Here is a 17,910-nt window from a genome sequence, read left to right on the forward strand (position 1 = left end):
ATGCATAGCTCTATAAATAGAGGTTGCATGACAAGGGACATTCCATCCCAATTTCATATGATTTATGATTTCTCTCTTAAGAATACTCTTATTCTTGTTCTTCCTTTCATGAGATAATATTGAGAGAGTAATTAACTCTTAATATCATCAAAGTTCATAATTCATTACAACACTTGTATTTACTATTGCAATTTCCTTGTGCTAGGATTTTGTTGTGTAGATTGTATCTCATTGTGAATTTCAATTATCATCCCAAGCACCTTTGTGGGAGAAATATCACAATAGGAAAGTGCATGAACGCCTTCTACTCATATCAAGTTTCCGAGCGACTTCTCTGATTGTCGCAACCTTATCTTCGTGGTGTCCATTTGGTGATTTACAAAGCAAGGAGTTTCATTGCCATCCACACAAGGGAAATACAAATCGGTTTGTTTTATTTGTATTTGCATTATATTTCCAATAATATTTATATCCCAGAAATTTTATTTAAATATTTTTTTAAAATCTACTATTTTTATTTTAATATTTTTTTTAGACGGAGGAATTACCATTTAAAAACAAAAGAAAACTAAAAGTGAGTACTCCGTGAGCAAGTGGGAGATGGGGTGACATTGGTTCAGCGGCGGATGGGGTCCACTAAATTTGTCGTTTAATGATAATGTTCTCTCTCCACCCTTGACGGCTCTCTTCCAGCCTTCCCCCACCTTCAGCTGCAGCACCTTGCATGCTTCTCCTTTCACCATAAATCATGTTCAATAATCTTTAATGTAACATTTATGAGGTGGCGGATCTAGAGTTTGGAGTTTCAGAGAAATCAATTAATAAATGAAATTTTGATAGAATTTTATTTGTAAAATTAACAATTATTTTACCTTTACTTGCTAAAAATTTAACCACATACCATAAAATGATAAAAGGAAATGGAACAAAATAAATCAATTGACCTACTTAAAAAAAGAGATAAAATAAGTAAATAAGACAACATTACTAAAATGAGGGAGTATTTTATCATTAAAAGACGTCAATATTAATTTTATACTTTTACTCTTGCCAATAGAAAAGTATACTTTGAATTTTTTTTTTTAAAAAAAAGTCTAGGGAGATGTTACCCCGTAGGCTCCAACATAGCTCCGCCATTGCATTTAAGCTTGGTATGTTCTCTAAATTTGCACCATATAACTTAAAAACTCACATATATTTTAAAGTTATGTAATACTTTCTCACAAGAACAGAGGAGGTATCTATTATTTAAATAATCTTTTAGAGTAACAACTAACATGTTATGTTATGTTGCAAAATATACATTTTATTAAGCTATATGTGAACAAGTCCCAAACACTAGACAATATTGAACCCTTATATCATGATATGTATAGTTTTGCTTAGGCATGGAGGGAGTTAGGTTTCGGTTTTGATCTTTATAGGTTCACGGTTCGATTCTTATTTAATGTACTTTGTAAGATTTGAGTCTTTATCTTCTTATTGGTGTCAAAGTAAGCTTACTAATTAATCTATAAATTAAGAAAAGAAAAACAACAGTGAGTTAGCTAAATGATGTTCGGCATAAGCACATAGTTATTTAATTATTCAATGCTTTACACCATGTAAAGTTACTAAACTCCAATTTCATATTCATGCATTTGTTATCAACTTGGTTAAATTAAGTTTTTTTTGTTAGTAAATGGTGTATTAACTTTTTTTTGTCCAACGATTTTTTATTAACATAAAACAAAAAAATTTACAAATAGGAAATAAACCTAGATATTCAGGGTTCTCCCTATCAATCGCATCAGTGTGAAAGTGGGGTCCACCTTCTAGGAAGAGTTTCCTCACCTCACTCTTCATGTGCACGGAAGAAGCCAAGATATCTCAAAAAAGCCACACACAGCGTTACAAGAATTTGCTTAAATAGCTTTGGCAAAAGGAACAAACAAAACAACAAGTTAAGCCACCAAGCAAAAAGGCTCAACCACAGGTTCCTTAACCATAGTGCAGTGACTCTATTTGGAAATAGAGAGGTGAATCTGATTTTGGAATCAGTTTTGATAGTGTCTACTACCCTCCCCACTGTCATTACCTTCTTCTGCCATATCGCATCGTTTCTTACTTTCCAGATAGCATATACAAGGTTGCAGAAGATTGCAGTTATGAGTCGCGATTTTGCCTTAGGTAAGCGACGTTTTCGAAGTATATCTTTCATGTTTTCAATGTTCCAGTTTAAGCCCAATCCAATTTGTAAGTGCTTTCGTGCATTGAACGCTGAATTTGCACTTGAAGAAAAGATGTTCAATCGTTTCGGTTTGCGTTCCACAAATGAGGCCATGCTTTTGAGCCGATGTTTTTTTTTTTGAGTCTTTCATGGTAGGCGAGCCAAACCACAAAGCTGCTTCTTGGAATGACTGCTCGGTTCCACACTGCGGTATCCCAACATCCTTTATTTGTGGTCCCCGTTAGATCTCTGTACACGACATCGATGGAGTATTTCGGGCTTTTCATCCAGTCCCTTAAAGTCTCCTTCACCCCACATAGTTTTTTGAGCACCCAGCTCGTTGTGATGCGAGCATTGAAGAGGTCCCATCTGCCACCTTTTATATACACCTCATGTACCCATTTTACTCATATAGAGTCCCGCATTGTGCTGATGTGCCAGGCTATTTTGCCTATAGTTGCTAAGTTCCATATTTGCAAGTTTCGGATTCTGAGCCCTTTCTCCTTTTTAGGCCTACAAACCTTCTCCCAATTCACATTCCCTGGCTTTGTTGTTAGTTTCCTTGTGCCAAGGGTATGAGCGACACACAACATTGATCTGGTTTATGACTCTTTTGGGAAGAATAACAATCTGACTCTAGTAGTTAGAGATGCTCATGAGGATCGAGTTGACCAGCTGAAGTGTGGCTATATAAGAGAGGCTCTTGGCGAACCGTGCATGAATCTGACTAGTCATCTTATCCACGAAGTATTTCACAATCAGCAGCTGAATCTCGTTTGGATGTGAGGGGCATGTCTAGGTATTTTACAGGGAGGCTCTCAAAAGTAAAGTCTAGAGTGCTGGCTGCATGCATCCTGAAGTTAATTTTTAAATGTTATTATAAGGCAATTTTTGTTGGTGAAAAAAAAAATATTTGAAATATGTTGTCTTTTAACCAAACGGCCTAAAATTGTGTTTTAATTAAAACAAACAATTAATTTTTAAATTGTAAATTTTAATTAAGAAATTATAAATGAAAGAATGGAGGATAACAAAATGTTGTGAGTCACTATCAAATTTAATTTTTTTTTATGAGTTTTTATACAAAATTTGAGTCAATTTAAAATTTTTAAATAAAATCATCGTTATTAAACATAGGGTTTATGTTAATTTACATTAAAGATAGGTATTTATTGACTTGTTTACTGTAATTAAAATTCGAATTGTTTCAATGTATAGATCGCATTAAGATTGACTCGTCTCTCCATATCTAGTTATATAGTGCTACTAATAAAAATGACATTGATCGCTTAAAATTTTTCCTAACTTATGAAAATTTATCCCTTTAACTAGATTTGTCATATGGATCAGGTCGAGTTAGGATCAAATTCGGGTCATATATAATTAAATTATTACCTCCTTCACCAAACCTAATTTTATTAGTTAATTGGTTTAAAAAATCACAACTATAACCTGACTTGTTAACAATTAGGTTGACTTGACTTCGATTACTTAACCTATTTAGAGTTTTTTGTTTTAGTTTTAGGTTTTTAACAATGATTTCATATTATCTTAGGCTTTAATTTTGAACTTTTAATTTATGAGTTGTGTATTTTATATATACTATGAAAAATAGGTTTATAAAGTGTACAAACATAGATTTTTCCTTTATCTTCATTTTATTTAAAGATCATATATTAAATTAGAATAATATAATTCTTTCATCTTGTTATTTTTATACTCCTATTAATTATTTTCGTTGTTCAATACTTAGAACTAATAGCAAGTGCACGATTAGATGCAATGAAACAGACTTTATTTTGAAATACTAACAAAATACAATTAGCAGTAAGTGTAAAATGGAATACAAGATAAAAAGAATAATAAAATGAGTTCCATTAAAGAAAGGAAATGAGGTGCTGAACGTTGAGAGAGAAGAAGATGGTAATTGGTCAACATAAATAAAAAGAGTGGCAGAGCCATAAACTCAGAGTTCCAGAAAATCCCAACAGGATTTTAAATAAATGAATCATATATTTATTTGATGTCATGTCATAGTTTAATTTGTAGAAGAGTGGGTACTGCCTTGATTTTTCAAACCAAAGGTGAAAAGCTTGTCCTATGTGAGACTACTTCTGATCTCATCACTACCCAGTGTTTACTCACTGGATCACAATATTCAATTCCTTCAGATTAATCTACTTCTTTTTAATTATTAACCAAATTCAATAAAACTGAATGTTTTTGTTTTTGTTAGTTGTACGTCCTTTTTTTTTAGTTACTGTAAATTTGTCATCATGCAGTAATAATTGGTTTAGTAGACTGTAACAGATAAAAAGGTATCTTAAAGACTGAGGCGAACTTAAAATGCGAAATCAAAATATCGAGTAAGGAGGAGCTGAAAGTTCTCAAATTAACATTATAAAAATGTTCACTACAATAAATTTAACTTTTCGTAACATTAAATTTAATGACATTAAAAAACGCCATTGATTTTTATTTTTAGTGTAATAATTATTGATTTTTATTTTAACTTTCACTGTAAAGTGATTTAGTGACACTTTATTTGGCTTTTAGTGGCATATGTAATTGTTACTATAAATTATAGTGACATTTATGAAAAATGTCACTAGATCCTGTGTCGCAAAAAATTTAACAAGATCTCACATTAACATATTTTATCATTTATATATGTCTTAAAAATTTTAATCAAATTTTTCTCTCCAAAAGAGAATACTCTAAATGGAAAAACATTAGGAAACTGAGGGAGTATGATTTTTTATTATACTGCTAAAAAATCTAATAAATGTCACTAAATTTACTATATATATTATTAGAAATTTGAAGTAGTGACATTTCTATTAAATGTCCTTGAATATATCCACTAAAAGTAAATTATGTTGTAAAGTAAGAGTGATTAAAATTTGATAAGAAATGCAATCAAAAATTTTGAATTTGGAACACATAATTTAACGATTGTAAAAAAAACAAATAAAAATATCAAAGGAAATTGAGGAAATAATAATATATAGATACATTAACCCCATGTGAATTAAAAGGTAACAATTTAATTTAAATAATATCAAAAAAAAAAATTCTTTTGGCACATCAAACCACCAAAGCTTAAATTATGAAATGAATTATTGGCAAATGCCAATGAGTGAGAAGTGAAAACAACATATTATATGGAAAATAGAGTAGTTGTAAGTTTGTAAAGCTACCACTATATTTTATGATTATTTATTATACAACTGTTAGTGGAGTTTCTTAGTAGTCCATGCTTCTTTTAACACAATAAATTTAATTGACTATTGTTCAAAATTATAATACTCAATTATTGATACTTTATTTGTTTGGCTTAACCTATCACTCTTTATAAACAACGTTTCTATTACTCTTTAATCTTTATAAACAACATTTGATCTTCAATACTAATGTATAGGAAAACAATAGAAGTGTTCATTAAGTTTATTTGATTGATTTTTGATTAGGTATTTTCGGTCTATTTAAAATTGAATTATGTGCCTATATAGTTTTTTATATATTTATAAATTTATTTTAATATTTTATAAGTTATATATTCCTCCTGGTTAGTTTTCTTCGTTAGTGCTTACCTTAGCTATTTTGTTTATGTTGTTTGTGTAGGTTGTTATATCTTATGCACGGTTATTAGAATCCCGATTTTGATCTACGATCTTACGATTTAAAAACATGCGATCGATCTGAATCGTAGGTAGAATCTTAATGTGGTAGAATCGTGTGATTCTACTAAGCTCAAGAGTTTAGATGGTGGAATCATCACACGATTCTACGATCCTACGATCCAACAATCCGATCCTACATGGATAATTTCAATCATGATATATTTTTATATAATACAAATTTCATTTACGTATAAATATATATTTAAAATAACTATGTCAATACCTTTATAAAATTCAAGTCTTTTTTAATTTGCAGTTTAAAAATGATTATTAAAAGTATTTGTTTTCAAAACATAATAGATGAAGTCAAATAAGTTTTTACTTATTACACCTTAAAACTGAAAAAGAGAACAAATATAATTGATAATCAGTAATCCAAAGCACATTAATGCATATTTGTAGGATCACACGATCCTACAATCCGATTTTACCGATTTCAATCCTATCCCTTAACGATCCTAGTTAGAATTCCGATCCTAAAAACCTTGATTTTATCTAAGAGTTAGTTATTATAACTAACTTACTAACAACCTTTCCCTCCCTAGCTCGATATATATATGAGCATTGTATATTGTCATTCATTCAGTAATAATATTTTCCAGTTCTTTCTTTCTTGTTCCTGTGTATATTGGCGTCTTAGCCGTTTGTAACAATATTAGATAATCGGATCTGTTTTAATCACCTCTAGAAAAAATATTATAAAATAAATTTTATTAGGTTTGACTTCATACTTATTTTCATTATATCGATTTTTAACTATTTGACAAATAAAGATATTTACAGTAAAAATTAAGAGTGGAAAAATATAGAAATCAAAAATAGTGCATATAATTTTATACAAAAATGATATTTATGTATAATTTTAAATTTTTAATCCTATGTAAATGATATTTAAGTATAATTTTGTGGCAATAAAGTGGAATTTTAATCTTTTAATTTTGGAAAGAAAAAACATATCCAACCTTACATACAGTAGTCTTTTTAAAAATATTTTTACCAGGGTTGTATGGACAAAGATTTAATACACACTGCAGCACACCACGTAGCTAGCTAAATTCTTTTACCGCCTACACGAACCTAATTACAATTATTTTACAGTCTATCCCTACTTTGGACTTAGCTCTGGAGTATATATTTCTTAAAGCAATAACCTTGGTACTCTTTGGGTCTTTATGAATAATATTTTTAGGGAAATTTCAGGTCCTGATTTTGGATTTTTGGTGTTTTTACAAATATTTTTTTTATAAATTTAAATGGTATATTTGAGCTTTTAATTATTTTATGTGGTGGACAAAAGATTAATTACATTGGGTAAAAATTGCGTAAAGTTAACAAAAAAAACTTTCCTTTTAATTTTCAGGTAGAAAATTTGAAAGGTCAAGGTCACTACGTGAAGTAAAAAAAAATATTTATCTATCACTTATAAAAGCCAAAAATTTAAGGTTATTACATGAAAATTTTATATTTTTTATCTAGTTTGATTTTTTTAATTTGCATTATATATTTTATTTAGATAATAATTAGAAGAGAAGGAAGTGGGTATAGAAGAGTGTTTCTTTTTAGTTATGAAGGAAAAGGTTAATGAAAATATGAGAATTTTTTATCATTAGTTTTATTTCCGATTTGAATCATTTGTAAATCTAGATTAAAAAATTTGGACAAAAAATTTTCAGAAAAATAATTTCCTCAAAACTAAACTTATCTTAAACTAGTCAAATATTTAGCAAGTTTTGTATGAGACCGTCTCACCGTGAGACGAGTCCGGCCATACAAGCAGCTCATTAGTAAAAAATATTTAAAAAAAAATCTGAATTCACACTTGTATAGGAAGCAATTTTTATTAAAAGAGTTTAGACTGACCAATTGATATCGTCTCACGGTGAGACGGCCTCTACAAAGTGTCAAATATTTATCTTCTATATATTGTCCTTTTTGTCTCATAAATCTTTTCCACCAAAAATATTTAATTTGGATTTTGCCCTATATCAAATATACTAATTCCTATTACAATATATTCAAATATGTATAATTAAGAAAATAAATATTATTAATATATATTTATATCAAAACGAATTAAATAAAATTTTATTCAAATATAATATTAACTTATTCTTTTATATTAAAAATAAATAAAATTAATTAAAATTAATCGATAAATAAGCCAATTTTGTTGAAAAGTAAAGATCACCATCTGTTGAATTAAAAAGAATAGGGAACAATGGGTTGTACTACAAGACGTGATATGTATAGCAGGATCTATATTGAATTTGAGTTCGTGAGAAATGTTACGTGTGACCTAGGATTTTGATCGGATATGAATGTTTTTTTTAAAATCTACTTTTATGTTTATTCAATTAATTAATATTTTTTTGAAAAAAAATCTCTTTTTGAGTATTGTTACATGTTTCTCTTATGATTGCTTATTTCGAGTATTATCTACCATAGTCCACATGACTTGACGTTTCTGATTGTATCTTTTAAATGTTTATTATGTTTTGACCTATTAACATTATGTGTACATGTTTTAATTGGAATTATCTATAGAAATTGTATCATGCTAAATTGTTTATGTGTTAAGTGTCTTGGCTATCGTACTTATTTTTCAATTGTATTGTACCAATTTATACCATAAAAGATATTGTGTCGTCTCGTTCCATGCTAGGTTGAGAAAATGAAGTTCATAAGTTGCCCATCCCTACTTCTCATTGTGCCGTGCTCGTGTCAATCCATGTCTCGACTCTATGATTGTATACCGTATACACATATTATTTTTATTTAAATTTTAGTATATTTGATTATTTCATCAATGGATTAATCTTTATCTTTATCTGACTTGTAAAATTTTTCCTTCACAAATTTATAGTCTTATAATTATTCCTCAATAAAATTATATAATAAATTAAAATTACTCCTTTAAGATTTGCTTTCAAAATCTCTTTTTCAATTTGTTTTTTATAAGCATTACTTGTCTCCCCATTGGAACTTAGAATTATAAACACTCCAATTTTATTCATTAATCTTATTTATTTTTTCTCACTATTCATTTATCACTCTTAATTTGTGTTTTATTCTTAATCTATAAGTTAAAATATAGCCATATAAAATTTTAATTGATTTGTCTCAATATAAAAATTATTTATATCAGCTTTTAAAAATATTAAATATTAAAATATTATCTCGACAAGTGTGGAAACTAAATATATTAATTAATGGATTGAATAAGAGGTGGTCTCAAATATTTATATCCAAACGGTTGATGTAAATGGTATGGAAAATAGTCCATGGTAAATGGTAAACAAGATTAGTTAAAGCAGCAGAGAATAGCAGAAAGTGAGAATAGGGAAAATCAGAAGTAATCACGTACCCATCAGGCCATCACGTGTGTGTGATTATTTATTTCTAGTCAAAAATCCACAGTCAGTGAGTGACTGAAAGAGTAAGAATACCAAAACCAATGCCACACGGGCCCGGGTCCGGGCCCGGGTCAGGGCGGTGAGTGGTGACCTTATAGCTGTCGGCCACGAGGTAATTGTTTGTATCTTTGTAATGGGTCCCTTTTACTCCCCTAATTTACGGGGCCACCTGCCCTTTCTACAACCCAACCCCCTTCCTTCCTAGTTCCCATCCCATTATTTTTATTTCATTTATTTGTCTTTAGTAATTAGTCTAGGGCTCACAACTCATTATCATTTAAACGTACCATTACATTGCAAAATAAAAACTTTATTTATATAGAAATGTTTTATTTAATGACATAGGCTTTGGAATCAATTTGAGTGGAGAGTAACTCAATCGTTATTATTATCGACTAATAAAAATTACTTTGGTCAATTTAATAACACAATTATAAAATTAGATTAAAATATATTTTTTCTGTCCTTAAAGAAGTTCTGATTTGTCATTTTGGGTGTTTTAATTGTTGTTCTCATAAAATATCTTTCTATCTGCAATATCACAATTTTAGATAAAATAACATTTTATTCCCATTTTAATATTTTAATACTTAATTCTTATGGTCACCACATATCTTTAACTAATTTCATTTTAACATTGTATATTTCTTATGGTCTTCACATGTTTCCCATTAACTTCATTAAAATATTTTTTTATTGATTGTGGCCTCATATTTTTCCACTAATTTTATTTTAATATTTATAGTTCCCAATTTTCCTTTATCAAATATTTTATTTAATAAAATAATATATTTACTATCTAAATTTTTTTTTCTTAATTCCTATAAACATTCATTGTGGGAAGCAATACAAATAGTTAATGTCATTAGTTGCTTAAATGACAGCTAAAGTAAAACGCGAGTGATCGAAAAATAATATATTTAAAATGCAAATGAGACTATAATAGTGAATATGAGGGAGTACCTCAGTCTTTTTAAATTTCAACATTTTATTAAAAAACACTAGTTATACTTCCTCTTTCTAAATTACTTAACAAAACACATTATTGTGATCGCTTATATCTAGAGTTAAACATGATTAAAAATTATAAAAATTTGATATTATGAAAATATACGACGAAACAAATAAAACAAGATCTCACATGATTATGTTTTTTTCTCGTATAATGCGAAAATATGTAAATTACTATAGCATGATGAATAGTGCAAACGTTAGTTTGGTGCAAGTAATATGGAACAAATGTAGTATCAAATTTTAAAGAAAAGTGAGATAAAGTGATTAATTAGATTGTTAAGTAGCTAGGATTGAGAAAGGGTAGATGGAAATGGGTTTATTTGATAAGGGATGTGCATTGTCCACAAATTAAGTTTGCTTAGGGCAGAGAGAAAGCAGTTTGGTAAGTAAGTGAAAATGCATGGGGACCTCTTTCTGTTTCTATTGAGTGCGACCCAATTATCATAGGAATGCTCCCCCGAGTTTTTAGGGCAACCCTTCTGTCTTCTGATCTGATGCTTCCTTCTTTACACTCTTCCTTCTGTCCCTTTCCTCACTTTTTTTTTTTATCTCTTACTTATTTCAAATCTCACTCACTTACTCACTGCTGCTACTACTCTGAATTGTGATGATGTAGTTTTGCATAGTTGACAATATCTACTACTACTACTATCAGTTTCTGGACATACCAGCCCAATTAAAACACAAAACATGTACGCCTATATTGATATCAATTAAATTCCTCCATTATTACAAGAAACTTTCACATTCTTCTTGATGTAGTACAACGTAACTATTCTTCTCATGATCTCTTCTTCTGTGTACTTATGGGTGTATGATCAACTTTTTAGTTCCACAATTGTTGTGGGACACCATCTCTCTTCAGAGATGCCTAAATTTATGGGTTAAATAGCCCAATTAATACTTACTCTGTTTCTTTTTGTTTGTTCACTTACTTTTTTCACTTTAGGAGAGAGAAATTTAAATTTGATTTTTAAAGTATGTATTGAAGATAAAATATATTCATTTGGAATCTTCTTAAATTCGTCTTGATGCAAATTTTTTTAATATATAATTTTTATAATTTTTTTTAATGCAGAGATATAAATATTTAAAGCTTGCTTTGAAAAACGTGTAAAAAGTAAACAGGATAAATAAAAAACAAAAAAAATATAAATTAAAAAGAAAATAAAAATATGGACAATTTTTTTAAGGTTGTCTCGATCTCTTACAGAAATAGTTAAAATAAAAAATATTCCCATATGAACAATGGTGGGATAGAACGAATTATAGCTTTGACTTGCCAAAACGCTTATTGCTTAGCTTCTTTATAAGATCAGAAGATTATGAAGTATGATCTATCCTTGAAATACCCACCCACCCACCCCATCCACCAAAAGGTTATAGATCTCATTTTTGAAAACTTTTACTTTTTGAAATTTAATTTGTTTTTATCATGTAAATATGTTATATATTAATATATGTCAAAATTTTTAATTTGATTTTTCGAATATAATATTTAAAATTTATGTAGTTTTAATTATGTAAACATGTCAAAAAATATTTATATTTTCACTTTTTGTGTTTAGTTTTCCACACACTCGTTTATGTTTTTAGGGACAATTAGCTCGTATCTTATTAAATCCTCTTGCTTTTTTTTTCTTACAATTAATACATTTCTTGTCCTCATTCTTGGTTATTATAACTATTATTATTAATCAAAAGGGAGGAAATTGTAATTAATCATACAAAGCTTTAGAAAATCAACTCTAAATCGTACAAAAGAAGAGAAGAGAAAGAAAAGCTCATGGCACTTTGGATTGCTTTTTTTTTTTTATATATAATATTGAAAAATAAAGTCTAAATATATAGGAGCAATCAATAATTATCTTTGACATTAACTCTTAATTTGTAGAATTGAAGTGTGAAAGATAATTCTATAATATTTATTTATATTTGTTACAAATTAAGAAATACTATAAAATTTAACATAAATATAAAATTATATTACAATAATCAAAGCAATTTAGAAAAATGATTGATCAAAATTCCTTCACACAGAACATAATTTGTTGAAAAACTAATTAAATAAGTCAACATCAAAGTGAAATTATGTGATCACGTATTACTACTTTTATTAAAATCTTTAACAAAATTATGCGTCAATCAATAAATAGTCTAATAGATAACTAATATGTTTACTTTACTTTAGATATCAGCCAAAAAAACTACACATAACTATTTCCATAGAAAAACAATTGTGCATAAATTTTACACATAATTCAAACAAATTGTGATCATATTATTATTGGATCAAGAAACATTAACTACAATATACAAGCTAAAATATGAAAAATAATAGGAAAAATTATATATAATATTTCAACCTTCTCATGATTTTCTTACAATAATCCTAGCAATTGATCAACCATGAATAATTCAAACTTTAACAGGTACTTGCCTGGAGTAAAAATCCGGTGACCAGATGACTTGCTATAGCAAGTTTTATATTTTTTAAAAAAATATAAATTAAAATAAAATGTTGAAAAAATGTAAAAAAAATATTAAAATTTTTTTCAACTACTTTTATTATTTAGAATTTTTTTATGTAAATTTTTAAAATCTTTCTCTAATTTTACTTTAATTTTCAGTTTAATTCTTTGGTAAATTATCTATTATAGCAGATCATCCGGTTATCTGAGTTTACTCTAGACAAATATCTCCTACAGTTGATTTATTTGTGGTTAATTAATAGGTGGAACTATTATAAGAAAATAATCAAGAGGTCGGATTATTCTAGGTAATATTTCCAAATGATACTTCCTTTTTAGTTTATTATTATTTTAAAAATTTGACTAAAACTTCTTATAAAATATAAACATTAAATCAAAAATATATATAAAAAAAATGGAATCATCAGTCAATATAATTGAAACTTATAAATTGAGCAATTGAAATGTTTACAAATTGGTTTTATTTTAGTTATAACAAGTATCAATTTTGAACCAATGTTCTAAGATGGAATGGAACTATTTTGCTCTCTCATTCCGTGGAGTACCCTATAACCTATAATAAAAAAGAATGGAGCATTAAAATGCGTTGTGATCCTTGATAGATTTGAATGTTTGTCGTTTTGTGTAGTAATTAATTAACAATATCTTTTGGGTGTTGCTATTTTTCGCCACCCTTTTCATTTTTTCGCCACCCCTTTTTATTTTTTCGCCACCCTCTAAAATTACTTAATTGCCCCTGGATTTTAAAAAATTACAAAAATGCCATTGGAGTTAAAACATAATTAATAAATGTAAATCACGCTTAATAACACTATTAAGAATTTAATGCGGATGATTTGTCTATATATATCGAATTCTGAGATGCGTTTGAAGTACGAATTCAAACACGGTACTATCTCTCTAAAAAACTGGTACTATCTCTCTAAAAAGTGTTAAAGAAGTTGTAAGGCGTAATTGGTTGAATATGGCTAACGAAAGCGACTATGAGCCGGATGCGGTACGTAAAATTGTCGTTCGAAAAAAAAAAAAATAAACAAGTCGCACAAATCTAGGCGACTGAACCATGGTTCAGTCGCACAAATCTGGGCGACTAACCCATGGTCCAGTCGCACAAATCTGGGCGACTGATCCATGGTCCAGTCGCCCAATTTTGTGCGACTGGACCATGGGTTAGTCGCCCAGATTTGTGCGACTGGTTTATTAATTTTTTTTTTTTATTTTTTTATTTTTTTTTATTTTTTTTTATTTACGTATTAATGTTTTTTTAAATTATTATTATAATTATTGTTAGTACTATTATTATTATTATTGTTGTTGTTGTCATTATTATAATTTTTATTGTTGATATTTTTATTTTTTAAATTTTTTAATATTTTAATTTACGTAATTTATTTATTTATTTAATTATTTATTTATTTATTATTGTTATAATTATTATTATTATTGTTGTATTTGTTGTCATTATTATTACTATTATTATTATTGTTATTATTTGTCTTGTCATTATTTATTTATTTTAAATGTTTTTAAATTTTTTTATTAACGTAATGTTTTTATTATTATTAAAATTGTTATTGTTATTGTCATTATTAGTTTGATTTATCGTTATCTATTTATTTATTTATTATTATTATTATTATTATTATTATTGTTGTTGTTGTTGTTATTATTAATCCAATTATTATTATTGTAGTCATTAATGTACTTAATTTATATCATTTCAAATGTGCAGGAGTTTGAAAACTTTGGAGACAACGTAGACTACTCCGGTCACTTTGTTACGGATAGGGAATTTATCTCCATAGATGAGTTACATAGTTGGGCCGATGTGATAGCAATAACAATTGGTTTTCAATTTACACGTGCTTCTTATAAAAAGAAAGAAGGACGTTCCTGAGTTAGTTGTTATTTAAGATGTCACCGCTATGGTAAACTTAGGGGTGATGTAGATAATGTAGATAATGCTGCCCGACCTGGTTCTAAAAGTAGGAGTTGTGAGTGTAAATTTATGATTGTAGGAAGTAGTCGTAAACCAGGAGAAAGACCTTGGACGGTAAGGGTGTGTCCTGGTGAAAAGGGAAAACATAACCGCCCGTTCTTGGTGTACAGAGATGGTCATGTAAGGGCGAGGATTAATGTAGATATTCGGGAGCACATACGACAGCTTAGTGCAACCGGAATGCAACCGGCCTTTATTATGAATTCTATTAGAGATAATTTTCCTGGTTTTTATGCTAGTATGAATCAGATATATAATATTAGACAATCAATAAGGAGAGATGAAATGGAGGGCAGGACTCCCCTTCAACACTGTCTTCATATGGCCACAGAACATAATTATGTGGTCTGGACAGAGTTGGATAATGACGGGCACTTGAGCAGACTTTTAATTGCAAATCCTACTTCAATCCAAATGATACGTACGTGGCCGTATGTTGTGCTGATAGATACAACGTACAAAACGAACAAACCAAAGTGGCCACTATGTGAAGTGATCGGAATGACGCCAACAAATCACAACTTCTTGGTTGCGTTTTGTTTGATGCGAGATGAGGCGGCTGTGTCGTACTCGTGGGTGCTGCAGGGATTGAGAGATATTTTCGGCACTGCTCAGACTCCTAGCGTCATTGTAACCGATCGTGACGAAGGTTTATCTGCAGCTATTCGTGACGTCTTCCCAGGTAAAAACGCTTTGTGAGTTCATTATTGTGGTTATATCTATTGATAATGTCTTATTTACGTTCACTGTTTTGTTTAATGTAGATGTACGTCATTTGTTATGCACCTGGCATATTGGCAACGATGTTGAGAACATGGTGGACAAGTTGTGCGGCGGTAAGAAAAATCAACAAGGGCAGTTATTCAGGAAAAGTAGATGGAACCCCTTGGTTGAAAGTGCTACAATCCGGGAATATGAAAAGAGATGGGAAGGGATCGTCAGTACGTGGTCGGTTAGGAACCGAAGGGTCGTTCGGTATTTGACTGGAACATGGATTCCACTTAGAGAGAAATTTGTGCGTGCGTGGACGAATGATTGTTTACACTTGGGTAACCATACTACCAGCAGAGTGGAAAGCCAACACTCGTCTTTTAAGTATTACCTTGGTAGCGGTAATAGCTCATTCGATACCCTTTTCAAAAGGGCGCACGCACAGATTACAAATCAACAAGCTAAAATCCGACAATCGCTACAGGAATCCATGACTTCTGTACCAAGAACGCTACGACAGTATTTCTTTAGACCTCTATATCGCCACGTGTCTCTCTATGCCTTGGAGCAGATCCAGAATGAGTTTAACCGCATGTTAGAACTAGGTGATTTTGCATTGAACAAATGCGGTTGTGTACTTCAAAAAACCCATGGATTGCCGTGTGCATGTTATTTACAAATGACCATTGGATCACATGGTGCTTTGTATTTGGATGACATTCATGAATTCTGGAGTACTTTGAGGTACACAGAGGTAGGAGACGAACCCAATGAAGAAGTACGAAACGCGAACGCCAATGACAAAGAGTACTTTGAATCTCTGGTCGATGAAGTCCTTAAATCTGATCCCGCTTTTGTTCGCCGAATGGCTGAGGTACTTGATTATGAATTACACCTAGATGGTGCGGATATACCTGAGCCTTACGTTAGTCCTACAAATAAAATACAACATGCATGACAAAATGTAATGTAAAATACTTCAGTCTCTGTCATTGAGTCCAGAACCTTGCGGAACTCCATCAACCTGTCCAGCTCACGACCTACTTTCTTCGGCGTTCACATCTCCGCCCTAGTCATGTTTGGCACATCATCTCGGCGAGGATGAGGGCGGAAAGCGGGGAAGTACTCATAGATCCATGTCTGGAGCAATGTGAGGCATCCAGCAATGGTCTTGCAACCAGCCCTAGATGCCATTCCGAGCTGCCTGTACAAGAACGCCAAGGTCACCGCACCCCAGGCCACGTCCTGTTCATCGTCGTTGACGACAACTATCGGGTGAGGTCGCATGCCAGTCCTGGTCTTATCCGCCAACAAGGTAGAGCCGATGACAGCCATGTAGTACGTTGTGGTCTGGGTATCCAAGGCCTGCGACCTATGACACAGTCGCATCAGTTCAGCAACGCTTATGCATCCGCTGGTGAATGAACCTTTACGTCGAAGCTCAGACAGAGGCTCGCCGACCAGATTGGTGATACCAACCTCCCACTCCGCCTCCGAAGGCTCAGCCGGCAGAGAACCATCAATAGAAATGCCCAATATGCGTTGCACGTCGTGCAACATAATCGTCATCTCTCCCCAGGGCATGTGAAAGGTGTTCGTATCCGGCTGCCACCTCTCGACGAACGCCGATATCAAAGCAGAGTCGATGTGCTGGTGCATAATGACCGGTAGTCGATCGAGGGAAGTGGAAGGTAGAAAATCGACTAGCTCATCGGACATATCCCTCAGTCCGATGATGGACTCCACCGGTCTCTTCCTAATACGGCACTCCAGAATCGGAGGCGTACGCTCGGAGCCATCATAAATAAGTTTAGCTATGTGCCCGCCATAGCTAGGGATCAGTCGCGTATCTGTCGGCCCCCCGGGCTGGGGTGATGTCACTAACCAGTCCGTGTTAGTGGACTGTGAGGGCCTGCCCCGTGGCGGCTCATTATCGACAAAACTTCCTCCTGCACGCTCAGATGCGGCGGAAGAACTCGGGCCGCCACGGGCAAATCTGCCGTCGGGGCCACGAACTATAGTCCAGTCCAATGGGGCAGGCTCAGGAGCTTGGAACTGAACATCATCAGCATCATTATCATCATCACTATAAACCCCCCAACTACTCTGGAGGCTATCAGCCTGGTCATCAAAATGAGTACGCACTTGGTTCAGCGTACTCGACCTTTGGGCCTCACTGTGTCTGGCCGCCTCTTCCTGCCTAGCCCTCCTAGCAGAACCCGTGACCCCCCTCTCATGCGGGTCCCCTCTGAGTAAGGTAGGCCTAGAACTATTACCTCTCAACAATTGCCTAAAAAAACCCTTTCCTTTTCCTTGATTACCAGCCATTTTCTACAATTTTTTACGGTTTCATTCAATATTATAAATAATAATATTTCTAAAAACATAA

At 31.4% G+C, this 17,910-nt stretch overlaps 1 protein-coding gene across 1 annotated transcript; it reads left to right on the top strand.

Annotated features, from left to right (window-relative positions):
• Nucleotides 1-15,111: 15,111 nt before the first annotated feature.
• LOC130800946 (protein FAR-RED IMPAIRED RESPONSE 1-like) lies at nucleotides 15,112-16,594 on the top strand. Its single transcript, XM_057664691.1, has 4 exons — nucleotides 15,112-15,492; nucleotides 15,575-16,126; nucleotides 16,355-16,446; nucleotides 16,505-16,594. Exons 1-4 carry the CDS (start codon nucleotides 15,132-15,134, stop codon nucleotides 16,592-16,594), a joined length of 1,095 nt encoding a protein of 364 aa, XP_057520674.1. The 5' UTR covers nucleotides 15,112-15,131.
• The last annotated feature ends 1,316 nt before the right edge of the window (nucleotides 16,595-17,910 follow it).

Source organism: Amaranthus tricolor, chromosome 15 (genome assembly GCF_026212465.1).
Source record: "Amaranthus tricolor cultivar Red isolate AtriRed21 chromosome 15, ASM2621246v1, whole genome shotgun sequence".
Taxonomy (NCBI): Eukaryota; Viridiplantae; Streptophyta; class Magnoliopsida; order Caryophyllales; family Amaranthaceae; genus Amaranthus; species Amaranthus tricolor.